The 27,569-nt window shown below is 48.5% G+C and overlaps 1 protein-coding gene across 1 annotated transcript in view; it reads left to right on the forward strand.

The window, feature by feature from the left end:
• Positions 1 to 27,569, forward strand: part of LOC126538462 (DNA mismatch repair protein Msh6-like) — a 463,753-nt gene that overhangs the window by 179,276 nt on the left and 256,908 nt on the right. Inside the window, exons 12-13 of the mRNA XM_050185304.3 lie at positions 6,110 to 6,252; positions 19,074 to 19,133. Of these exons, the coding sequence (XP_050041261.2) occupies positions 6,110 to 6,252; positions 19,074 to 19,133 (203 nt within the window). The remainder of the gene's footprint in view (positions 1 to 6,109; positions 6,253 to 19,073; positions 19,134 to 27,569) is intronic.

Here is a 27,569-nt window from a genome sequence, read left to right on the forward strand (position 1 = left end):
ATTATGTGAGGTGATGAAATTAAGAAATTTGTAGGCGCTAACTGGAATTGGTTGGCACAGGACAGGGATAATTGGAGATCGCAGGGATAGGCTTTCGTCCTGCAATAGAAATAAAATATTGACACGTGTACTTATCTTTATCGGGCGACCACATTTCGCCGCCTAACAAATGTAATCGCACAGCGCGGGACGCGCCTGCATGTATCCGAAGTTTCTGGAAAGTTATCGATGCTTCTACCCGGCTGTGTGTTGTCACCGAACCTTGTATTATCTGGTTTCATCGCGTGACGCGAATGGTGTACAACTTTGTGGAAGGCACGCGGGTCCGAACGATTAGTCTGGAACTTTCGACGACTGCTGTATAAAAGCAGACGCGCTTGACCCGCTGATCAGATTTTCGACGATCGCCGACCGTGTTCGCCGCTACCGTTGTGCTATAAGTGTAGCCTGTTTTTGTGGGCACAGGTTCGCCCAATAAAGGTTAGTTTTGTCTTTCACAGTATTGCAACTGTGTTATTCAACGTCACCACCACGTGACATCTGGTGGAGGTGCTTGTGCGTTCATGTACCGAACGCCCCCGCAAAGCCGCAATCCAAGCCCGAAGCCCGAGGACAAAACCAACATCGGCCAAGACCAGCGTGCTAGCCGCCGACTGCAAGGACTGCCCCCAGAGCACGAACTTCTACCTGAGACGAGCAGGCAGATTGCCACCAAGTCCACCCCAATGGCAGCCCCAGCGTCCCCCGTCGTGCTGCAGCAGCCCAGGGAGCCCCCGACGTTCCGCGGTTCAACATTCAAGGACCCGGAATCCTGGCTCGAGACGTATGAGAGGGTCGCTGCATTTAACAGCTGGAACAGCGACGACAAACTGCGACATGTCTTCTTCGCATTGGAAGACGCTGCCAGGACGTGGTTCGAGAACAGAGAAGCCACCTTAACGACCTGGGACCTTTTCCGAAGCGGCTTCCTGCAGACATTCACAAGCGTCGTACGCCGAGAACGAGCCCAAGCACTACTGGACGCCCGAGTGCAGCTACCAAACGAGAACGTTGCCATCTCTACGGAAGAAATGAGCCGTCTATTTCGCCACGCCGACCCTGAAATGCCCGAGGAGTAGAAACTCCGCGTACTCATGCGTGGTGTGAAGCAGGAACTTTTTGCTGGAATGGTACAAAGCCCACCAAAGACAGTCGACGAGTTTCTTCGCAAGGCCACCAGCATCGAGAATGCACTCGAGATGCGAAACCGGCAATTCGACCGCCGCCTGAACTCGACAAGCTACGCGGGAGTTCAATCACTGGCCACCGACGACCTGCGCGAGACTATTCGAGCGGTCGTGAGGGAGGAGCTACAAAAGCTGTTCCCATCATCACAGCCTCAAGTGGCTACGATTGCCGACGCCGTGCGTGAGGAACTCCAACAACAACTTGGAGTAGCCCCTGGATCGCCGCAGCCTGAGCCGCAAGCGATGACCTACGCCGCCGTCGCACGCCGTCAAGGTCCCCCTCTGCGCCCACGGCCGGGCCCAGTGACGACACAGTTCCGTTGTCCACCACCACCCCCGCCGCCAGCACGCCAACCCGTCAACCCACGCGGCATTCCAAGGACGACTGACCTTTGGCGCGCCCCCGACCACCACCCGCTCTGCTACCACTGCGGAGAAGCCGGCCATGTGTACCGCCGTTGCCCATACCGCGACATGGGACTCGGAGGGTTCGCCGTCAACGCGCCGCGCCCACAGCTTGGGGAGCGCCCACGTGACATCGCCGATTACCTAGCCGCCACTCAGTGGAACTCTCGACGACCGTCCCGCTCGCAGTCACCAGGTCGCTACCTGTCGCCGCAACGCCGACCATACACTGGCCCAGCCCGGGGCCGCTCTGCAAGCCCATATCCGGGAAACTAAAAGCAGCAACCGATGGAGGTGCGGTTGCTGTTCGTCGAACTGACGAAGATCCTCCGCCGCCGACGAAGACGACGAAGAGACCATCTAGACGACATAATAACGACACACCACCGTCCTGACGAAATCAGAAAGCCAAGACTACACCGACGAAAGACGACTTGACGACGCGACGTTCCAACTTCAGTTCAACACGACGCAGCCGTGATCCGACGCCAAGACCTAACTGTAACGCAAGACAAAGAACCACCGACCTCGACGTACTTCTCGACGGCCACGCAGTCACCGCCTTAGTAGACACAGGAGCCGATTACTCCGTCATGAGCAAACCCGTCGCCGCCCAGTTCAGGAAAGTTAAGACTGCATGGGAAGGCCCTCAAATTCGAACCACTGGAGGACACCTGATTACGCCGACTGGGATCTGCACGGCAAGAATTACCGTTCATGACCGGACTTACCCTACCACCTTCGTTATCCTCCAACAGTGTTCCCGAGACGTCATTCTCGGCATGGACTTCCTAAACCAGCACGGCACAATCATAGACCTGAAGTCAAAATCGGTGACGCTGTCAGATGATCAAGCGATACCGCCGGAGAGCTCTCGTAGTCACCACGCTTTGAGTGTGCTCGAAGATCAAGTGAGCATCCCGCCAGGCTCCAGCATTATTATTTCCGTCGGCACCGAAACACCCTCTGACGTCGAAGGCGTCATCGAGGGCGACTAACATCTACTGCTTGATTGTGAAATTTGCTTCGCAAGAGGGATCGCTCGACTCCATGGAGGGAAAGTGGAAGTTATGCTAACCAACTTCAGCCAAGTGTTCAAGCACATCAACAAGGGCACGACAATCGCTTACATAGAGGAAATTGTGGAAACCAGCAATGCCTTTGTCCTCTCGGATTCAGCCGCACCTACCCCGATGAGCATAGTCCCCGAGCCAGACTTCGACGTGAATACAAGTCTTCCTATGAGTAAGCAGCAACAGATCAGAAGTCTTCTCCGATGATACAAAGACTGCTTTTCGACGTCCGTGGATTTGACAAACACCAGTCGCCAAGCATCGCATCATCACCGAGGAGTGCGCTCGACCACTACGCCAGAGCCCTTACCGAGTTTCGCCGCGAGAACGTAAAGGTATAAGAGAAGAAGTCGACGAAATGCTGCGCGACGACATCATCCAGCCGTCGAAAAGCCCAGGGGCATCCCCTGTTGTCCTGGTGAAGAAAAAGGGCGGAACCCTACGTTTCTGCGTCGATTATCGTCGTCTGAACAAGATCATGAAGAAGGACGTATACCCCCTCCCACGCATAGACGACGCATTGGATCGGCTCTGCCACGCTAAATACTTCTCGTCAATGGACCTCAAGTCTGGCTATTGGCAAATAGAAGTCGACAAAAGAGATCGCGAAAAGACTGCCTTCATCACCCCAGACGGCCTCTACGAGTTCAAGGTTATGCCATTCGGACTGTGCTCGGCGCCTGCAATGTTCCAGCGCGTGATGGACACGGTTTTAGCAGGATTGAAGTGGCAGACCTGTCTCGTTTACTTGGATGACGTCGTCGTCTTCGCCGGAAATTTCGACGATCACCTGAGGCGGCTTGCGACAGTACTAGAGGCCAGCAAGTCATCAGGGCTTACTCTGAAGCCAGAAAAGTGCCGCTTCGCTTACGATGAGCATCTGTTCCTAGGCCACGTCATCAACAAGTCTGGAGTCCGCCCCGACCCGCAGAAGACAGCTGCCATTGCAAAGTTCCCGCAGCCCATCGACAAGAAGGCAGTGCGTAGATTTCTTGGCATGTGCGCCTACTACAGGCGATTTGTCAAGGACTTTTCACGCATCGCTGAGCCGCTGACAAAGCTAACTAAATGTGACGTCGAGTTCAAGTGGGAAACGCCGCAGGCCGACGCATTTCAAGAACTCAAATGATGCATGCAGTCGCCGCCCGTACTTGCGCACTTCGACGAGCACGCCGATACCGAAATACACACTGACACCAGTAGCCTAGGCCTCGGTGCCGTCCTAGTCCAGAGGAAAGACGGACTTGAACGGGTGATACCATATGCTCGCCAATCGCTGTCAAAAGCGGAAAGCAATTATTCCACGACTGAAAAGGAATGCCTTGCCATCATTTGGGCGACAGCTAAATTCTGCCCTTACCTCTATGGCAGGCCATTCAAAGTCATCAGCGACCACCACGCGTTGTGTTGGCTAGCTAACTTAAAGGACCCTTCAGGACGGCTGGCGCGGTGGAGCCTCAGACTACAAGAATATAACGTCACGGTAATATACAAGTCCGGAAGAAAACACTCCGACGCCGACTGCTTATCACGCGCCCCCATCGATCCCCCGCCGCAAGACGACGAGGACGACGACGCCTTCCTTGGGATAATAAGTGCGGAAGACTTCACTAAAGAGCAACGAGCAGACCCGGAGCTAAAAGGCCTCGTCGAGTATATTTGGAAGCGAACACCGACGTTGTCCCTAGGGCATTTAAGCCCGGGTTGTCTTCGTTCACGCTACAAAACAACCTGCTCGTGAAGGAGAACTTCTCACTAGTCCGCGCCAGCTACCTTCTTGTTGTACCGTCAGCGCTGCGTCCAGAAATACTGCACGCCCTACACGATGGTCCAACCGCTGGGCACCTCGGATTCTCCCGGACGCTGTCGAGAATACAGGAAAGGTATTACTGGCCGGGTCTGACCGCCGACGTCGCCTGTTACGTCAAGACATGCCGAGACTGTCAACGATGCAAGACACCACCGACAAGGCCAGCAGGATTGAACCTCCTCGCCGACCATTCCAGCAGATTGGGATGGATTTGTTGGGGCCGTTTCCGATGTCAACATCCGGGAATAAGTGGATCGTCGTGGCGATGGACTATCTGGCCCGCTTTGCTGAAACTAAAGGTCTACCAAAAGGCAACGCAGCCGAAGTGGCGAAATTTTTCGTCGAGAACATCCTGCTGCGACATGGTGCCCCAAAAGTCCTCATCACCAACAGAGGAACGGCTTTTACAGCAGACCTCACCCAAGCCATTCTGCAGTACAGCCAGACAAGCCACAGGAGGACAACTGCCTACCATCCGCAGGCGAATGGTCTCACGGAGTGCCTGAACAAGACCCTCGCCGACATGCTAGCAATGTACGTCGACGTCGAGCACAAGACGTGGGACGCGGTCCTGCCGTACGTAACCTTCGCTTACAACACGGCGGTGCAAGAAACAACACAGGTCACGCTGTTCAAGCTGGTCTATGGCAGGAACCCGACGACGACGCTCGACGCCATGCTGCCACACGTCACTGACGAGGAGAACCTTGACGTCGCTACCTATCTCCAGCACGCCGAATAAGCCCGACAGCTCGCCCGCCTGCGGCTCAAGAACCAGCAGCGTACCGACAGCCGACACTACAACCTCCGACGACGCTTTGTCGAGTACCTGGCGACCGTGTTTGGGTTTGGACCGATACGCTGACGAGGACTGAGTGAGAAACTATTGCGCCGCTATTTCGGATCCTACAAGGTCATTCGACGTATTGGCGCACTGGACTATGAGGTCGTGCCAGACGAAATTTCGCATTCACAGCGGCGCCGCGCACGATCTGAAGTGGTCCACGTGGTGCGTCGGAAACCCTTTTACGGACGCTGACGAACTTCCTTATTTTGTTGTTTTCTTTGCTACGGGTGTTTTTCTTTATTACTTTCGTTTGTATGCAGCATCAGGTCGATGCTTTTTAAGAGGGGGGTATTGACACGTGTACTTATCTTTACCGGGCGACCACGTTTCGCCGCCTAACAAATGTTATCGCACAGCGCGGGATGCGCCTGCATGTATCCGATGTTTCTGGAAGGTTATCGATGCTTCTACCCGGCTGTGTGTTGTCGCCGAACCTTGTGTTATCTGGTTTCATCGCATGACGCGAATGGTGTAGAACTTTGTGGAAGGCACGCGGGTCCGAACGATTAGTCTGGAACATTCGATGACTGCTGTATAAAAGCCGACGCGCTTGACCTGCTGATCATATTTTCGACGATCGCCGACCGTGTTCGCTGCTATCGTTGTGCTATAAGTGTAGCCTGTTTTTGTGGGTACAGGTTCGCCCAATAAAGGTTAGTTTTGTCTTTCACAGTATTGCAACTGTGTTATTCACCGTTACCACCACGTGACAATATGCTGCTGCTGATGATGATGGTTATGCTTACAGTGCACCGTCCCAGCAAGTTTGACCGGGTGGTTCGGCGTGAGATCTGCCGCATCACATGTCAGGCAACACGAACCTTTGGACCTCAGGATGGCCAGCTGTGTAACCCTGAGCCAGCCTACTTGTTTGCCATTGCACACTCCCAGGTAGGTTGCTAGCGAAAAAATAATTGCCAGTTTCGCCCAAAGGGCAAAGCACTCACTGCAACGGCAATGTTAAGCGTTGCACTTGAATTTCTTGGATGTTGTTCTAAATATACGCAGGTTCGACTAAGGTGTAACTGATATGCGGTTTTTTTACTCCAAACCCTTTGAGAGTCGATCTTTTTCGCCATATGCGACTGCCCAGGGTTGATTTTTTGTTTATTGCGGGTTCAAATTCTTCTGAAGTTTACCGTAATTTTCTAGGGTGACCGTAAAGTGAGACAAAAGAGATATTTTGCGTTGGTATATATGTTAAAACTTTTTGTGCGCAAACAAACAGGAACGAAGAATAGGAGCAACACAAGGACGAGCGTGTCCTTGTGTGTTGCTCCTATTCTTCGTCCCTGTTTGTTTGCGTACAAAATGTTTTAAGATGAATCGGTTCCAACTAGGCCAACTCACAGTTATGCTTCAGGTATATATGTACCGTTGATTCATGAATAACAACAATAATGTTGAATTCCAATGGCGGGGTTGGAGCAGCCGACTGACTCCGCGAGCGAGCACTCGACTCTGGCGTAGAGCAACGCCTCTAAATCCACGAGTGGAATGCAACCTGCGCCGCCGGAGCAAGGCGGAAGTGGATCTTATATTGCCGAGTTACCCAGGATACCTTGCGTGTTGTCATTTCCTTCCGCTGTTCGCCCCCAGCACTGCCGCACCGATCACTTGTCTCTTCAGCGCTGTTCACCTGTTGTTTTTTTAAAAGTGCGGAATGGATATTTCGCCAACCGTGCAGCAGCTTTTGCTTCCTCGCGAGTTGTGGCCGGTGGCGCCTCCCAGCAGACAAACGTGGTAAAAGAAATACGTCACGCAGAGTTCCGGTCCACTCCGCCAATTTTGGCGGAGCATCTTTTTCTGCTCCACAAAGTGACTCCCGCTCTGAATATGCTCCGACTCTCTCATTGGAACACCTTACTCCCGCCCTCACTCTGGCTTGGAACAAACTTGCTCCGAAACGAGAAGAAAAACTTGCTCCGACTCCACCATTGGAATTCAGAATAAGAAAAAGGAATAAACTTATAAGAATTAAAAATTTGATGCATTGTATTACACATAGTTCAAGGCTTAGAAAATGCACACACGAAAATATTTCGCAAGTGTGAAATGTTCCTGCTCTTACATTGATATTTACGTCCATAGCATAATCAAACTTCGTAGGTGAGCGCACTCAAGAAAACTGGTTGTGTGCCCGCCAAAAAAGCAAAATGTGTGACAAAGTTCCGCTAATCTTCATCTTATTGCCAACCAGGGGTAATTGGTTTTCCCAAGTCTCAAAGAAAAAAAAAAGGAAGGGAAGCAAAGAACATATGCATGGTGGCATCCTTCCTGTGCGCACCCCTCTGAGCACTAAATGAGCGAGAGACAGGCAGTCGCCCTTTGAGCGATTACTGACAAGATAGCCATCAGTTTTGCAAGCGCAAGAAGCTGGAACTGCCCGCGGTACAAAACCCAAACCGCCGCCCGCCCGCCCGCGCGTGCGCCATTCGCGAGCAGTAGTATATAGACGCGCTGGAGCAAACTAGCTCTAAAACACGCCATGCAACGAAAACTGAGAAAGCAAGACGCGAGAAAAAAATTCCCTGTATTCCCACATAATGGCAGCACATGCCACAAAAGAAAAAGTTAAGAAATTGGCGTGCGTTTTAAACGTACAGACGGCGCCTTAAATATACGGCATCAACCATTTTGGACTTTTTCGAAGCACCATATTATTTATGTCATTGATCCTAAAGGGTGAAGAGCTTTACCACATTGTGTAGGGCCTGTAATGACACCGCAGAAGCTCCACTATGCTGCCCGTAAAGAGCCATGCCAGTAAAATTGCATCATTTTCAGGTTGGAGTACTGATACTGTTTCGCATTTTGAATATTTTTAATACAGTAAAAGCTTGTTAATTCGAACCGCAATGAGAAGCCGCTTCAGTTCGAATTAACAAAAGTTCGAACTAACGAAAATGAAGAACAACAGTACCCTGTGATTTGGAAGCAGTCGGGCATGTCAGAAATTTAATGCTTGAAAAAGTCCGTCATCGTAGTCTGCCTTTTTTTCTTGAAGGCGACAGCTACCGTATTTACGCGATTGTAAGTCGACCCCCCCATATCGCGTGTGACAGAAAAAAAAGAAAAGAGCATACCCGCGGGCCCATTCCGTAACGAAAATTTATTAGTAGCTGGCATGGTCACTAGATTACTACTCACTAGTGCTGCCATCCTCATTGCTGCTACGGTCCCACAGCATGTCGCCGTCCAATGAAATTCTGCATTTGCATACATAAGTGCATTTGCATACATACACACCACACCGAAAGCACCCAACCACACAGAGCCGTCAGGGAGGCTCTTTGACATGTCCGGTCGGCATAAGTTCGCGGTCTTCTGCCGTCAGCCACTCGTACTCACGGCGGAGCAGGTCCTTAAAAGGCGAAGATCCAGGCTTGTCTCATGACCATGTCACACGTCACTGGCAGGGACCGATCACGCATTTCGGCGACGTACGCCGCAAGCTTGGCCTTCAGCTCCGGAAAGCGTCCCGATTTCGGCCCGCGGAAACCTCTTCGCTTGCCGTCACAGGTGAAAATTTTGCTTCGCTGCCGTCGCCACTCTCGCACCACCCATTAAGAAACATCAAACTTGCGGCCCGCTGCACAGTTATTTGTTTCTTCAGCATAAAGGATGGCAGCCCTCTTCAACGCCACTGAGAATGAGCGCCAAATGTTTAGTGGACTCGGAGCACTCTAGACGACTGCGGAGTCATGGAACTAGCACATGGCCGGCAGTCAAATCGAACGCATGAAACTAAAGAATGCTAAGGAGCTACAGGGAAAGAGAAACACGCGAGCTGTGTCTGCTCTTCCATGAACTATCGATACTCCCTGCAAGCGCCACTGTTGTGAGGGTGCCGCTGCAAATGGAACAGCAGCACTTCCATGAACTAGCGACACCCCCGTATGAGTGCTTTGTGTGCTATAAAACTCTCGAAATTGTTGAAAAACCCTTCCGAAAAGCGAACAAACGTGTGGGATATCGGAAGGCTACACGTGGGGCCCTAGAGCAAACATAAAATTGGAACTACGTTGTAGCTCCCCTGATATCCCGTTGATCTCACTTTTTTTTCTTGTGGTGCTATGTTTTGGTTTCGATTGTAAGCAGACCCCCCCGCTTCTGATGTTCAAATTTTTAAAAAGAGGTCGATTTACAATCGTGTAAATACGATAGCCTTTTCTGCTCTAACGAGCAAATGTGGCAGAAGGCCTCCTTTTTGCCTTCTTCAAAACTGAAGAAGAGACAGGCAGCATTCAATCCAGCCATGACCTCCGCAGTGGAGGGCTGCACTGGCGCTTCGTCTTCCTCCTCCTCCTCGTCACTGGCAGTGACAGGTTCAGTGGTTCTGACCTGAGAAATTATGTTCTCATCTCTCAGTGCACCACACACCACTGCACTCTCGTCCACGTCGACATAGTCAGCAAAGGAGATGTTGTCCAAAATGTCTGCCATGGGAGCGGTGACGCCATCTTCGAGTGCAGGTGGCTGGTTTCCTCCTTGTAGAGCTTGCGCGCCGAAGCCACTGTGGCGATAGCAATTTGCTATCATAACCGCAGTTCCTTGCTCCCAAGCACGTAGAAGCATGTGTAGCTCACTTAGGAGCGTCACCTGATAATTACACGAAATAATTTGCTCCAACAGATGGCGCTGGTAAAATTATTTAAAATTTTTAATTATACCTTAGTCCATGGGCTGCAGCGCCGCTGTAGTGTTAGGTGGAAGGAAGGCTAGCTCAATGGCCTTAATCTCAATGTCGACCTTATGAGGTGAACAGTTGTCAATGAGCAGGACTTTCCGTCAGCAACCCTCAAACTTTTTGTCCATTTTCGCTAGCCACTGCCTGAACAGTTCCCTCGTCATCCATGCCTTTCTGTTAGCTGTGTAGTCCACTGGGAGGGACCGTATGTTGTTGAAGCAATGCGGACTTTTCAATTTGCCGATCACTAAAAGCGGCAGCTTATCAGTTCCTGCCATGTTTGCTGCGACCAATACAGTTATTCTCTCCTTGCTTCTTTTCCCTCCAGTGCACTTGTCGCCTTTATATGTGATTGTTTTGGCAGGCAGCAATTTGAAAAATAAAGCAGTTTCATCTGCATTAAATATGTCCTGCAGAGAATACTTCTCCATGTGGCCTTGCAACACCTCGGAGCGCCAAGCTTCACACGTTTCAACGTTAACGGCCTTTGCTTCTCCCGACACAGCACGGAAAACAAGGTCGTGACGCTCGCGGAAATGGTGTGGCCAGCCATCTGAAGCAGCAAAGTCGTAACCCAGCTGCAGGGCGAAGTCTGCTGCCTTCGCCAGTATCACGGGGCCACTCAGTCGAATATCCTGAGCGCTCTTGTCCTTTATCCAAAGCAGTAGCGCTTTCTCAAGGTTGGGATACTTTGCGAGCTGCAACCTCTTCCTTTCGTTGGCTACTTCTGCCGCCTAGGCATCTTCAATAACCCTCTTATTCTTTATGTAAGTAGATAGCATGCTTTTCGGTATTGCATGCTTCTTCGCAATTTCTTGCTTACACAAGAGTCCAGCATCCACTTCCCGCAGGATATCACTCTTCTCTTGCAGTGTTTTGGCGCAGTGATGGCATGTGCCGCGTGCACACACCATCTTCAAATTGCAGCTCTGGGTCCGACTGTGCCACACCACCGATGTCCACCGAAACTAACATTAGCCGAGGCTTAACACCATCACAAAAATCGCTATGGCTGGTACCTCCTAAGCGGAAAACAGGCGTGCACAACCGATGAAGACTGCCGAGACAAAGACGCCGAACATGTGAAGGTGGCGAAGGCCCCGATTCGTCGGTGCTTGATTGCAAGCGCAGCTGCGTCGCACTTGATTCCCTGTGTTTTGGTGCTTGCCGTGCCATCTGCCGCACAACATTAGCAGCTACACAAGATTTGCAAAGCCTCCGAGATTCACGATGGGCAAGAAGTCTCTGAGGTCACATAGAACGGAAAGGAGGCAGCCGCCGCTGCCTTCTGGCCGACTCCGCGCCGGTTAGATTTTTCCTCATTTTGCCTTCTCTCGCCGTTCTCTCCGTTCCGGAGGTGACGCAGCCTTGTGTGTAGGCAGTAGGTGCGCTTGTCTGGCCGTGTGCTAGGCGCCAAGCCGCCGGCACAGTGGCCGTAGTTCGAATTATCCGTGGCGGAACCTTCTTGCATTCGAATTAACGGGATTTTTTATGCATAGACTTCTGTGGAACTTGGCCACAGAAGCCAATTTAGTCAAGAATGAAAGCCATGGTGTGTGCTACTTGAGTGATGGAATAGTGTAGCAGTATGACCCGTGTATACAGAATGACATATAACATGGCATGGAAAACACGGGGAAGGTGGGAGATGGAAATTCAAGACGATGAGCAAAACGAGAACGAGGTAAGAGCGGGAGCTAATCTTTCAACAAGTGGACTTGTCTTTTTCAAGCATGGTATGGCATATATGTCTAGCCCACGGAGTAAGACATATAGGAGGTGAAACTCCCGTCAGCGCGAGCGGGCGCGGGCGATCAGATAAAGTCACAATTGTTGCATGCGCCGACGCTACCGTATACAGTGGCGGCACCATGCGGCGCGTCGTAGAAGCCGCAGCGGAAAAAAAAAAAAAAAAAAGCAGCGCCCGGCAGGCGGCTCGGCGGCTCCGGCAGCTCCGGCCACTCCGTGGTAGAAGTCAGGCGCGCGCGGCCGAACGGGAGCAACACGCTCAACCGGTTGCCCTGGCAACCGAAACGGCGGTAATTTCTTCCCATGCCGCCAGGTGCCGCCAGCATGAAAACATATCCGCGGGCTTGTGACCTTTACTGGTCGCCGCAAACAGCGGAGTTTCCACTCCTAAATATTTCTTGCTCCGTGGTCTAGCCTCACATATTTGTAGCCAAATATGTGTGTATCCTCAAAGCAATGCCGATGGCAGCGGCGAAAATTTGCTTTGAGTGTCCATATTTTTTAAATTTATTTATTTTACCATCAGGGCAAAGCATTACAGAGGGGAGTGGGTAATACATCACAACACTGAAAATACAAACAGCAGAGAACAATAAATTACTGAAACATAGATAAGTTAGATTAAGTGATCAACACAATATACCATTCAATAGAAGCGGTAACAGCAGTCCGAAACAATACAGGGTCAGGAATTGTGGCAATTGAGGAAGGAAGGTGGTTCCAGTCATATGACGTGCGAGGAATAAAAGAATTTGAAAATGCTTTAGTTTGGCATGTAGAAATGCCTACCATATGTATGGGATCTGTGCAGTGTGAAATATATGAAGGGGGAAGAAGTAACTTGTAGCAAATAGACTCATGTGGAAATATTTTGTGAGAAAGGCACAGGTGCACAAATTTGCATCATGATGCAAGTGAAGTTAGGCCAAGGGTGGTCTTCATAGTGGTTACGCTTGATGTACGCCAAAAGTCAGAGAGAATAAACCACGCTGATTTGTCTTGTACCATCTCCAGTAGGTCGATCAAACTCTTAAAACCAGGGTCCCATATTAATGAAGCATATTCTAGTTGTGAACTATACAATAGCTGTCACAATAATTTTCACACAGTGCACATCCAAAGAAAGCCTAAAGTGGATTGAATTGCCTGCATTTGCACTCTCAATTTCTTGGTATACTTGCGCCTTCACAGATTTTTCCACTTTATAGCAGGGTATGAAAGCAGTGACGAGATGGCCATGCCTGTTAGTATGAATGCTCCCTCCAAGATGTTGGGAAATGATGGCTTGGCTAATCTGCTTTTGAGAATGTGTTGTTTTATTAAATGTTGAAAATTGATGTGGTATCTCGTGCTCATCATCATCATCATCAGCCTGGTTACGCCCACTGCAGGCCAAAGGCCTCTCCCATACTTCTCCAACTACCCCGGTCATGTACTAATTGTGGCCATGTCGTACCTGCAAACTTCTTAATCTCATCCGCCCATTTAACTTTCTGCCGCCCCCTGCTACGCTTCCCTTCCCTGGAATCCAGTCCGTAACCCTTAATGACCACAAGTTATCTTCCCACCTCATTACATGTCCTGCCCATGGCCATTTCTTTTTCTTGATTTAAACTAAGATGTCATTAACTCGCGTTTGTTCCCTCACCCAATCTGCTCTTTTCTTATCCCTTAACGTTACACCAATCATTCTTCTTTCCATAGCTCGTTGCGTCGTCCTCAATTTAAGTAGAACCCTTTTTGTAAGCCTCCAGGTTTCTGCCCCGTATGTGAGTACCGGTAAGACACAGCTGTTATACACTTTTCTCTTGAGGGATAATGGCAACCTGCTGTTCATGATCTGAGAAGGCCTGCCAAACGCACCCCAGCCCATTCTTATTCTTCTGATTATTTCAGTCTCATGATCCGAATCTATGGTCACTACCTGCCCGAAGTAGATGTATTCTCTTACCACTTCCAGTGCCTCGCTACCTATCGTAAACTGCTGTTGTCTTCCGGGACTGTTAAACATTACTTTAGTTTTCTGCTTATTAATTTTTAGACCCACCCTTCGGCTTTGCCTCTCCAGGTCAGTGAGCATGCATTGCAGTTGGTCCCCTGAGTTACTAAGCAAGGCAATATCATCAGCGAATCTGAAGTTACTACGGTATTCTCCATTAACTCTTATCCCCAATTCTTCCCAATCCAGGCCTCTGAATACCTCCTGTAAACACGCTGTGAATAGCATTGGAGAGATCGTATCTCCCTGCCTGACGCCTTTCTTTATGGGGATTTTGTTGCTTTCTTTATGGAGGACTACGGTGGCTGTGGTGCCGCTATAGATATCTTTCAGTATTTTTACATACGGCTCGACTACACCCTGGTTCCGTAATGCCTCCATGACTGCTGAGGTTTCGACAGAATCAAACGCTTTCTCGTAATCAATGAAACCTATATATAAGGGTTGGTTATATTCCGCGCATTTTTCTATCACATGATTGATAGTGTGAATATGGTCTATTGTTGAGTAGCCTTTACGGAATCCTGCCTTGTCCTTTGTTTGACGGAAGTCTAAGGTGTTCCTGATTCTATTTGCAATTACCTTAGTAAATACTTTGTAGGCAACGGACAGTAAGCTGATCGGTCTATAATTTTTAGTCTTTGGCGTCCCCTTTCTTATGGATTAGGATTAGGATTAGGATTAGCGTTTTTCCAAGATTCCGGTACGCTCGAAGTCATGAGGCACTGCGTATACAGGGTGGCCAGTTTCTCTAGAACAATCTGCCCACCATCCTTCAACAAATCTGCTGTTACCTGATCCTCCCCAGCTGCCTTCCCCTTTGCATAGCTCCCAAGGCTTTCTTTACTTCTTTGGGCTTTACCTGTGGGATTTCGAATTCCTCTAGACTATTCTCTCTTCCATTATCGTCGTGGGTGCCACTGGTACTGTATAAATCTCTATAGAACTCCTCAGCCACTTGAACTATCTCATCCATATTAGTAGTGATATTGCCGGCTTTGTCTCTTAACGCATACATCTCATTCTTGCCAGTTCCATGTTTCTTCTTTACTGCTTTTAGGCTTCCTTCGTTCCTGAGAGCATGTTCAATTCTATTCATATTATACTTCCTTATGTTTGCTGTCTTACGCTTGTTGATTAACTTCGAAAGTTCTGCCAGTTCTATTCTAGCTGTAGGGTTAGAGGCTTTTATACAATGGCGTTTCTTGATCAGATCTTTCGTCTCCTGCGGTAGCTTACTGCTATCCTGTCTAACGGAGTTACCACCGACTTCTATTGCACACTCCTTAATGATGCCCGCAAGATTGTCGTTCATTGCTTCAACACTAAGGTCCTCTTCCCGAGTTAAAGCCAAATACTGGTTCTGTAGCTTGATCTGGAATTCCTCTATTTTCCCTCTTACTGCTAACTCATTGATCGGCTTCTTATGTACCAGTTTCTTCCGTTCCCTCCCCAGGTCTAGACTAATTCGTGTTCTTACCATGCTATGGTCACTGCAGCGCGCCTTGCTGAGCACGTCCACATCTTGTATAATGCTAGGGTTAGCACAGAGTATGAAGTCTATTTCATTTCTAGTCTCGCCGTTGGGGCTCCTCCACATCCACTTTCGGCTATCCCGCTTGCGGAAGAAGGTGTGCATTATCTGCATATTATTCTGTTCCGCAAACTCTACTAATAAATCTCCCCTGTTATTCCTAGTGCCTATGCCATATTCCCCCACTGCCTTGTCTCCAGCCTGCTTCTTGCCTACCCTGGCATTGAAATCGCCCATCAGTATACTGTATTTTGTTTTGACTTTACCCAACGCCGATTCCACGTCTTCATAGAAGCTTTCGACTTCCTGGTCATCATGACTGGATGTAGGGGCGTAGACCTGTACAACCTTCATTTTGCACCTCTTATTAGGTTTCACAAGACCTGCCACCCTCTCGTTAATGCTATAGAATTTTCGTATGTTACCAGCTATATTCTTATCAATCAGGAATCCGACTCCTAGTTCTCATCTCTCCGCTAAGCCCCGGTAGCACAGGACGTGCCCGCATTTTAGCACTCTATATGCTTCTTTTGGCCTTCTAACTTCACTGAGCCCTATTATATCCCATTTACTGCCCTCTAATTCCTCCAATAGCACTGCTAGACTCGCCTCACTGGATAACGTTCTAGCGTTAAACGTTGCCAGGTTCATATTCCAATGGCGGCCTGTCCGGAGCCAGGGATTCTTAGCACCCTCTGCTGCGTCGCAGGTCTGACCGTCGCCGTGGTCATTTGCATCGCAGCTGCTGGGGAGTGAGGGCCGGGGTTTGATTGTTGTGTTCATATAGGAGGTTGTGGCCAAGTACTGCACCAGGGTGGCCAATCCTGCTCTGGTGAGGGTGTGCGTTACCGGTTCTGGTCACCGGGATCAGGCCACACTCCAGGCCTGTTTATGCGATTTTATCGACACGCGAATTTTTTTCTCTTTTTTTATCTGGTGGAAAATTGCGCGGCACCGGGATTCGAACCATGGACCTCTTGCACGCGAGGCGGGTGTTCTACCTCTACGCCACCGCTGCACCCAATGTTCGCTTATCATTTCATTACATCTGGGAATTTGGTATTTGGTGTGTCGTGTCGTGATGATTCTGTGGAGAACTCTAGTTGTAAAAAGGGGTCTCACTCTGTTGCCACCGTGGCACTAAAAGCTTTTTGACAGCTTACCTTCAAAGGACAGCATAAAGGGCCCCCTTGTCTCTTGTCAGTTATGAGCCTTAGATGGCAAGTTATTATACAATACAGTAAAACTTCGATAATTCGAACTCGGTTATATTGAAATCCCAGATAATTCGAAGGTTTTCTGCGGTCTCGTATTTTCCGATGTAAACTTGAGCAGATAATTTGAGCTGGCGGCCTAGGCCAACCCGGTTAGTTCCAAGATTTGGGTTGCTATGTAGCAATTCCCGATCCCCATTTCACCGCAAACCCGACGAAACGATGGCCATTCCTAGCCACGAGGTGACGCCATGTAGCAATCGCAATTATTTATAGACGAAGCGCCCAACTGCAGTACTGCTAGCACAAAAATCAGTCCACAGTACGCACCGCTCATTGCCGAAATGTGCGCCTGCAGAGGAGAAGACGCGCTTAACTGCAATGCAGTTGGCATACCGTTTTTTTTTTTTCACGTGCTCTTGTCCCCCACTTCGCAAGCTCCTCGCACTCGCAGCGTCAGCACGTGTTCCGTGCTTCTGCCACTGGCTGCCGTTTGCCCATTCTCTCTCTGCAGCTGTGGCGATGTGTGTGTGCGCAACGCCGGTCTGCGCCGTTTCTTTGTGTACGGTGGTTAGGGGTGTTGCAGCTAGCATGGTGTTTTTTTTTTTTTTTTTTTTTCTGAACTGTGCAGAAGTGCCAGTGAGCGAAGATGCCGAAGTATAAGACCTTAACGCTGCAGCAGAAGTTCTGCTTGATCCATGAAGCGGGTAAGAACACGTGTTCCAAACCAGAGTTGACTGAAAGGCATAGCATGCCTCTCTCGACGTTGTCCACAATATTGAGGAACAAGTCAAAGATACTAGAGGGCTACAGCAAGACATATTCTTCGAAGTGGTTGCAAGTACGGGCTCCCATGTACCAAGATGTGGAATCAGCTTTACTTCGTTGGCTGCAGAAAGCAAACGCACCTCACCTTCCCGTCAATGGAGCAATACTGGGGGAGAATGCCGACGACTTGGCTCTACAACTTGGGCACAAAGAGTTCAAGTGTAGCAGTGGATGGTACAGCCGTTTTAAAGAGCACAATAATTTGACCTTCGTGGCCATCTATGGCGAGAGCTGCAGCACAAACAAGAACGTCGTCGACGACTGAAAGAAACACACGTTGGCTCCGTTGCTTAGCAAGTACTGTGCAGACAATGTGTACAACCTTGAAAAGGCAGCTTTTTTTTACAAGATGCTGCCCACGAAAACGTTCACAGGGAAGGGCACTGCGGTCAAGAGTCGAAAGCAGCGCAAGGACAGAATTACCATTCTGTTCGGCACGAACATGTGCGGTAAACACAAGCTGCCGCTACTCGTAGTTGGAAAGAGTGAAGCCTTGCTGCTTTAAAAAATGCACGGCTGCCGCCAAGGGCTGAGCTTATCTACCGGCACAACAAGAAAGCCTGGGTCACAGGCGCAACATTTGAAGGTTACGTTTGGCAGCTTGACTGCAAGTTCGCGGCTGCAGGCAGGGATGTACTCTTCGTTGTTGATAATAGCCCGGCGCATGGTGACATCCCACATCTGAAAGCTATCAGGATGGTATTTCTTCCTCCAAACACCACATCAATTTCGCAGCCAATGGACCAAGGTGTCATTCACCACAAGAGAAAGATTTCCCGTCACCCACCTGCTCAAGTGCATGCTCCTTTGCTAAGGCAACGGCAAGGAGTATTCCATCGACCTGCTCAAGGCCATATGTGTTATTGTGTATGCATTGAAGCAAGTGGAACCCACATTGACCATGCGGTGTTTTGAACGCGCTGGCTTCTTGAAGCAAAGCACCATTGATGTTGATGCTGACTATTCATGTGCATTTGATGAAGGAGGAGCCGAGTATTGCGACCGCAACAATGCACTTTGTGCAGAGGATAGCAAATCTAGTGCAGTCAGCTTCGCCGATTATCTGAATGGTTAACAAATGTGCTACTCAGACTTGGAGAGTGAAGCTACCGCTGATGTGACCATATGCGATGACAGCGACGACAGCGACGCAAACGAGCCCTCCGAAGCACCCGCTCTCGGGGAAGCTAACGGATCGCTAAACGTTATCCGCAGTTTTGTTGAGCGCCACAGTGGAAATTCTCAATTGCTGCACCTACTTGGCCAACTAGAAAGCATGACCCTTGGAGCCTCGAAATACAGCATGTGGCAAACCAGCATATCTGATTACTTTAAGTAATCCAAAGATCGCCGAATAAAATTAGTGCATTCCTGCAGTGAAATTTTTTGCCTGGGTTGCATTTCTTTGTGTGTTCAGTTAATTAGAAAACCTGTTTATTCAAAGATATTTTGCGGTCCTGATGACTTCGAATTTAGGAGGTTTTACTACATAGCTAATGTAGAAAGGGATTCAGTCCAAGAAGTTTAGAGGAAGGTGAAAAGTATGTTACTGTAAGTGTAGTAGATTAAATGTAGAGCATTTTTTTCTTCGTAGACTCAATCTTGTTAGTATCATTTCTGTGGCTATAGATTCAAGGGTTGAATGGATGCAGTCCAAATGTTGATTAATAAGCGCAGTCTTTGTTGGCATCCATGCAGGAATCAACCAGCATGGACTTTGGCATCTGCTTTGTTGACACCTCTGTAGGCAAGTTTCACGTGAGTATTTTCACTTTTCCTTATGTTTTGGAAACCGGAAAGAAGCACCTTGTACTTAGAGTATAATGCAGTTTTACTTGTAGTAAAAATTTCATTAAATCGCGAATTTTGTCAAGTTGAGGTTTTAGTTCAAGCAGTAAAAATAATTTCACAAGTCCCCAGAGCATTCCAAGTCAGTAATCACATGTAAACAAATTGCAACAATGTTGGGTCATAATAGCATGGTTGTTAGTGCCAGCAGTGTAGTGCCATGGCTCACGGCATCCAAGATCAGCTTATTGCATCGCGCAGCACTGTAAATCAGGAGCCATGGCTGAACACGCTTAGGGCCCATAGCCGTCATCAGATGGCACCCTCAAATTTAAAGAAGTTATTTATTTATTTATTTATTTATTTACAATATTAACAGTCTCTACTGAGACGTAGCAAGTGGGCACTATATATATGTATGTACATATACAAAGAATGCACATTATGTTAAGGATCAAGCTATACAAGTATAACATCAGTTTTGCACTTTACACATAGACAATTTACCCTACATAATGTATACACCAAATACAAGTACATGCTACTTTTCAAGATAGAATAAAATGGCAATTTAGGCATTCTACGCTGTATACACAACTAGTTACACAGGGTACAAGTATATGCTGGTCTGCATGATCTAATAATAGCACTAGCTAATTAAAGTGCAATTAGATACGAATATTCATCTTGAGAAAAAAGAATGATCTCACGTATTGGGGGAATCGATATAAGGGAAGCTTTGTGTGCTGTTTGCTTTGATTGACAATAATTAGCGACGTTGGTGCCGAATGTGTAATTTCTTCAGCATTTAGTCCAATACGAGAGTGGTGAGTTGATGTTAAATCTTACCTTATGTGCACTACTGCTGTTTGTCTGCATAGTCCACAGAACTTACAGGGAGACATGTTTGGTTGAGGCATTGCTGTGTGTCATTGTTCGTAACTTCTGAAAGGGTTGAGCATTATCATTGCCTCGCATGGCACATTGCATCGTGGCAGAAGTGTAAACCCTTTCCCTACCGTGGGGAAAATAGGTGTTCTTTGTAGGTTACGCCAGATTGTTTATTTTTTTTTTCTGCAGGAACTACTGCAACCAATATTGTCATGTCGTAGTGACGATTAAGAAAACAGTTACAAAACTGCGAATGACGAAACTATCTTTTTATTTGGCGAACCTGTGCCCACAAAAGCAAGTTACACTGAAAGCACAATGATAGCGGCAAACACAGTCAGCAATAGTGGGAATCACTTCTGCGGGGCAGGCATGTTCGCTTTCATACATCAGTCATCAGAGGTTCCAGAATACAGTGAAACCTCGCTAACCGTAGTCGGCCGGAGCTCGGCAAAAGTACATACTAAACGGTAGTACTGCTTAAATGAAATAGCACGAGATCGTCCACTTACCTGCCAAAACGGAACTCGGAGAGAGTGCGATGAAAGGGGAAGAAAACATGCAGTATTTATTCACTTTGCACGACAAAAGAGTTATTTTAATTTGATGCCGCAGTGGCCTAGCAGTGACAACTGCGGCCTCAAACTTACTGAAGCTGCGAGCTCGCTTTTCAGCCAGCCCCCTCTTCTCGAGAAACACTCGCATGGCATATTCCTCGTTGGCGTTAAATATTTCCTGTACACAGGCACGGTAGTGCTGTAGAAGTGACGGGGCGCCTTTTTCATTGAGAGGTGCTGTTCTCGTCACGACAGTTGCATTTGTGAGGCTGACGTAACGCGCAGCTTCTACCCCGTCGGGCCTGAATCACTCGTGCTATCGCTTTCCGTGTCATCCTCATCACTGTCGCTAGTCAACACTTAGGCAGCAACAGATGCAACGATGGCGAAAAGTCGAACCTCGTAGCTGACATCTCTTCGTGGTCGCAGCAGTGCTGCCAAGCAACTTCTTCGCATTCCAGATGCCACACACTTCAATGGCCGTTGAGTCGGGGATTTGACCTTACTACTTTTAATATGAAACTACTGTTTAAGCGGCTACGGTTTAACGAGGTTTTACTGTAACAGCTGGTGACCCCGTGTCTTCCAGGAAGTGATGTAGATTTTGCGTTGCGCATGCGATAAGATTGCACCAGGTTCGGTGACAACAGACAATGGATAGAACCATCAATAACATTCGAGAAACTTCCGATACATGCATGCATGTCCAGTGCTGAGCGATAATGTTTAGCCTTTGTTAGCCGGTGAAAAAGAATTCACCCGAGAAAGATAAACAAGTGCATGTGCCAATGCCCCCCTCTTAAAAAGCATCATCCCGATGCTACAAACATAACAGGAGAGCGAAAAAACAAAAGCATGCTTAGCAAAGAAAAAGTAACAATGGAGCAGAGTCCCAAAGTTTGTTAGCGTTGGTAGATCAGCTTAACACACAGCATGGAATATTTCGGAGTTCTGAGTGGCACTGCTGTGATAGCGACATGCCATCTCGCGCGACCTCATAGTCCAGCGCACCAATTCATGAGATGATGTTTTAGTTTCTGAAGTAGTGTCACAGATGTTTCTCACTAAGACCTCGTCGGCGTATTGGGGTCCAAACCAGAACATGTTCGCTGGGCTGGTACCCCACATGGTATCATCGTCTGAGATTGTAGTACCAGCTGTCGTTCCTCCGCTGATGCTTGATGCGCAGGTGGGCAAGCTGTTGGGCTTCTTCGGTGCGCTGCAGATAGGCGGCGATGTTGAGACTCTCTTCATCGATGACGTGTGGTCAGCATGGCATCGAGAGTCGTCAGGTTCCTGCCATAAACCAGCTTAAACAGATTTGTGTTGTTTTTTGCACCACCATGTTGTAAGCGAAGGTTATGTACGGCAGGACGGCATCCCAGGTTTTGTGTTTGGTGTCGACGTACATTGCCAGAATGTTGGCAATGGTCTTGTTCAGGTGCTCCTTAAGACCATTCGTCTGCGGGTGGGGTGGTAGGCAGGTGGCTTGTGTGGCTATATTGTAGAAAAGCTTGGGAGAGCTCTGCTGTGAAGGCCGTTTCTCGGTTGGCGATTACCTCTGGGGTGGGTGTTGAAGCAGGATGGTCTTGACGAAGAATTTCGCCACTTTGGCTGCACTACTTTTCGACAGAGCTTTCGTTTCAGCAAAGCGCGTGAGGTAGTCCGTCGTCATGACGACCAACTTATTTCTGGATGTTGACGACGGAAAGGGTCACAGCAAGGCCATCCGAATCTGCTGAAATGGTCGGCAAGGAGGCTCAATTGGCTGCAGTAATACCACTGGCCTTGTCAGTGGTGTCTTGCGTCACTGACAGTCTAGGCATGTCTTGACGTAACGGGTGACGTTGGCGGTCAGGCGTGGCCAACAGCACCTCTCTTGTATCCTTACGAGCCTACAGGAAAATCCGAGGTGCCCGGCTATCTGATCATCATGCAGGCCATGCAGGATTTCTGGCTGCAATGCTACGGGCACAATGAGAAGGTAGTTTGCATAGACTGGCTAGAAGTTGTTTACGAGGGTGTCGTTTTGCAAATAAAACGAGGACAACCCGCACCTAAATGCCATAGGGACAATGTCGGTGTTGCCTTTCAAATATTCGACATGCCTTTTAGCTCCAAATCTGCTCGTTGTTCAACGAAGTCTTCCGTGCTTATTGCTCCTTGGAAGGTGTCGTCTTTGTCATTTTACGATGGCGGGACAATGGGGCTGTGTGATAGACAGTCGGAATCAGAGTGCTTGCGTCTGGATTTGTAGACGACGGTGATGTCAAATTTCTGGCATCTGATAGTCCAACGTGCGAGCCGTCCTGAAGGGTCCTTTAAATTTGCCAGCCAACACAAGGCATGGTGATCACTTACGGCTTTGAAGGGCCTGCCATATACGTAAGGACGCAATTTTGTGGTAGCCCAAAGGATGGCAAGGCATTCTTTTCCCATCGTAAAATAATTGGCTTCCACTTTCAACAGCGATCAGCTAGTGTAAGTGATCACCCTTTCAAGTCCGTCTTTCCTCTGGACTAGGATATCGCCAAGGCCTAGACTACTGGCATCAGTGTGGATTTCTGTATCTGTGTCCTTGTCGAAGTGCTCAAGTACCGGTGGCAACTGCATGCGGCGTTTGAATTCTTGAACTGTGTCAGCCTGCAGCATTTCCCACTTGAACTTGACATTAGATGTAGTTAGGTGTGTCATCGGCTCAGCGATGTGTGAAAAGTTCTTGACAAAGCGCCTGTAATAGGCAAGCAAGCCAAGAAATCTGAGCACTCCCTCCTTGTCGATGGGCTGGGGGAAGTTAGCGATCGCAGATGAATTCTGCGGATCATGGCGGACTCTAGATTTGCTGATGACGTGGCCCAAAAACAGAAGCTCATCGTAATCGAAGTGGCACTTTTCCGGCTTCAGAGTGGGCCCTGATGACTTGATGGTCTCTAGTACTGTTCCAAGCTGCCTAAGGTGATCGCTGAAATTCCTGATGAAGAAGAAGATGTCGTCGATGTAGATGAGACATGTCTGCCACTTCAACCCGGTTAACATTGTGTCCATCATGTGCTGGATGGAACGTTGCAGAGGCCGAGCACAGTCCAATTGGCCGGACCTTGAACTCGTAGAAGCCGTCCGGCTTGATGAAGGCAGTTTTTTCGCGATCTCTCTCGTTGACTTCTATTTAGCGAGACTTAGCCAGACAGTAGCCAGACTTAAGATCCATCGGCGAGAAGTAGTTAGCATTGCAAAGCCGATCTAATGTGTCGTCTATGCATGGGAGGGCTTTAAGTACTTCTTCGTTATCTTGTTCATTCGACGATAATCGACGCAGAAACGAAGGGTTCTGTCCTTTTCTTCACCAAGACTACAGGAGGTTCCCACAGGCTTCTTGACGGCTGGTTGATGTCGTTAAGCAGCATTTCTTCTACTTGTTGCCTTATAGCTTCACATTTTCGCATCGAAACTCAGTAAAAGCTGTGGTGGAGTGGTCGAGGACACTCCTCGGTTATCATGTGATGTTTTGCAGCTGTTTGTCGAATATACGATCAAGTTGAAAAGCGGTCTTTGTATGGTCGGTGCAGACTTTTAAGCGTTTGCTGCTTACTCACGGGAAGACTTGAATTTAGGTCGAAGACTGGTTCCTGAACGTTGACTGCCAAGACAGATCCAACAGAATCCGAGAGGATAAACGCATTGCTGGTTTCCACAATTTCCTCAGTGTATGCAATCATCGTGCCCATGTTGATGTGCTTGACCTCCTGGCGGAAGTTTGGGGGCATCACTTTTGCATTTCCTCCGTGCAGTTGAGTGATCTCTCTTGCGACTCAAATTTCATGGTGGAGCAGTACGCGTTAGTCGCCCTCAATAATGCCTTCTACATCTGTGAGTGTTTCGGTGTCGATGAAAATGATGATGGGGCGAGGCGGGATGCTGACATGGGTTTCAAGCACTCTCAAGGCATGCTGACTGGAAATTCTCTCCGGCGGTATTTCTCAGTCAGTAGACAGCATTATCGATTTCTACTTTAGGTCAGTGACTACGACTTGTTGATTAAGAAAGTCCATGCCGAGAATTACTTCGCTTCAGCACTCTTCAAGGCTAACAAAGGTCGCAGTGTAAGTTCGGTCATGCACTCTGTCTCTTGCTGTGCACATTCCAGTCGGTGTTATAAGGTTTCCTTTAGCTGTCCGGATATGAGGGCGGTCTGTCAGCTCCTGTGTCTGCTAGAGCGTTGGCGTTGTTGTTTTCGAGAAGCATGTCAAGACCGGTAGTTCTTTGTCTTGTAATGCGTTTGGGTGCGTGGTGTCGCATTACGGCTGCATCTCATTGTTCTGTAGCTGGTGCATCTTGTCATCAGGTCTTATTTTGTTGGCTTATCTTTTGCTTCGAGGCTTCGTTGGGATAGCAGCCTGTCATTCCTGTGTTGTCGAGAGACAGTTGAACCTTGCAATAATGAAATCTGTGGGGAACGTGAAAAGAATTGCTCTTGCGAGAATCTTGTTGTTGCGAAAAGAGACAGCCGGATGAGTAATGCATCGCAGAAGAAAACTTTACTGTCAAAACTCTGTTAGCCTACTTTGTAAGCTTCGCTCGAGGATATAGAACCGCATATCCGACAGTACAAAGTGCGCCGCATGCATAGACCAGCAGTGGCAGTGCTGCTGTAGCGCAGTATTCTCAGTCAATTGCTTTCGGAGGTACAATCACTTTTCCGAGATTCTGCGTAACTCTGCACCGGATGCAGAGCAACAGCGCATGCAGCATCATTTCTCCAGCGCACGCCATTGCATGTAGGTGCCGATGCCTCCAGTCTTCATCATCATCATCAGCCTGGTTATGCCCACTGCAGGGCAAAGGCCTCTCCCATACTCCGAGTTACTAGCCGAGTTACTAGCCATAGCCGAGTTACTATCTACAAAACATGCCGATCATCATCATCATCATCAGCCTAGTTACGCCCACTGCAGGGCAAAGGCCTCTCCCATACTTCTCCAACTACCCCGGTCATGTACTAATTGTGGCCATGTTGTCCCTGCAAACGTCTTCATGTCATCTGCCCACCTAACTCTCTGCCGCCCCCTGCTACGCTTCCCTTCTCTTGGAATCCAGTCCGTAGCTCTTAGTGACCATCGGTTATCTTCCCTCCTCATTACATGTCCGGCCCATGCCCATTTCTTTTTCTTAATTTCAACTAAGATGTCGTTTACCCGCGTTTGTTGCCTCACCCAATCTGCTCTTTTCTTATCCCTTAACGTTACACCCATCATTCTTCTTTCCATAGCTCGTTGCGTCGTTCTCAATTTCAGCAGAACCCTTTTCGTAAGCCTCCAGGTTTCTGCCCCATATGTGAGTACTGGTAACACACAGCTGTTGTACACTTTCCTTTTGAGGGATAGTGGCAACCTACTGTTCATGATTTGAGAATGCCTGCCAAACGCACCCCAACCCATTCTTATTCTTCTGGTTATTTCAGTCTCAAGATCCGGATCCGTGGTCACTACCTGCCCTAAGTAGATGTATTCCCTTACCACTTCCAGTGTTTCGCTACCTATCGTAAACTGCTGTTCTCTTCCGAGACTGTTAAACAGTACTTTAGTTTTCTGCAGATTAATTTTCAGACCCACCCTTCTGCTTTGCCTCTCCAGGTCAGTGAGCATGCATTGCAATTGGTCTCCTGAGTTACTAAGCAAGGCAATATCATCAGCGAATCGCAAGTTGCTAAGGTATTCTCCATCAACTTTTATCCCCAATTCTTCCCACTCCAGGCCTCTGAATACCTCCTGTAAACATGCTGTGAATAGCATTGGAGATATCGTATCTCCCTGTCTGACGCCTTTCTTTATAGGGATTTTGTTGCTTTCTTTGTGGAGGACTACGGTGGCTGTGGAGCCGCTATAGATATCTTCCAGTATTTTTACATATGGCTCATCTACACCCTGATTCCGTAATGCCTCCATGACTGCTGAGGTTTCGACTGAATCAAACGCTTTCTCGTAATCAATGAAAGCTATATATAAGGGTTGGTTATATTCTGCACATTTCTCTATCACTTGATTGATAGTGTGAATATGGTCTATTGTTGAGTAGCCTTTACGGAATCCTGCCTGGTCCTTTGGTTGACAGAAGTCTAAGGTGTTCCTGATTCTATTTGCGATTACCTTAGTAAATACTTTGTAGGCAACGGACAGTAAGCTGATCGGTCTATAATTTTTCAAGTCTTTGGCGTCCCCTTTCTTATGGATTAGGATTATGTTAGCGTTCTTCCAAGATTCCGGTACGCTCGAGGTTATGAGGCATTGCGTATACAGGGTGGCCAGTTTCTCTAGAACAATATGGTCTATTGTTGAGTAGCCTTTACGGAATCCTGCCTGGTCCTTTGGTTGACAGAAGTCTAAGGTGTTCCTGATTCTATTTGCGATTACCTTAGTAAATACTTTGTAGGCAACGGACAGTAAGCTGATCGGTCTATAATTTTTCAAGTCTTTGGCGTCCCCTTTCTTATGGATTAGGATTATGTTAGCGTTCTTCCAAGATTCCGGTACGCTCGAGGTTATGAGGCATTGCGTATACAGGGTGGCCAGTTTCTCTAGAACAATCTGATGGGCGCGTGACAAATCGCGGAAGTCCGACTCACCGTGACCGGATAACGAGCGAATATGTTCGCCCCATGCTGGACACCAATGCCTGGTCGTTCGCACGTATGGTCACGCCAATGGTGGAGCCTTCAAACGAGGCCTTGCAAGATGGTCTTGCAGAAGCATGGATCAGCGCACGCGCGGAATGTCCGCGCTGCTTGCCGACCCTGAGCCTAAAGACCCTGAGCCTTCTCCTTTCCGCGCCTAAGTAACGCTGCCGTTAGGTGGCGTTAGCAGCGCAACAATCGCGCCATCTCTCGTACTGCGCTTAAACCATACAGGCTGCCGCGTGCACCAAGCGACGTGTCGAAGCCGGATTACAGGAGACCGGAGCTATG

The sequence above is a fragment of the Dermacentor andersoni genome, chromosome 4 (assembly GCF_023375885.2).
Source record: "Dermacentor andersoni chromosome 4, qqDerAnde1_hic_scaffold, whole genome shotgun sequence".
Taxonomy (NCBI): Eukaryota; Metazoa; Arthropoda; class Arachnida; order Ixodida; family Ixodidae; genus Dermacentor; species Dermacentor andersoni.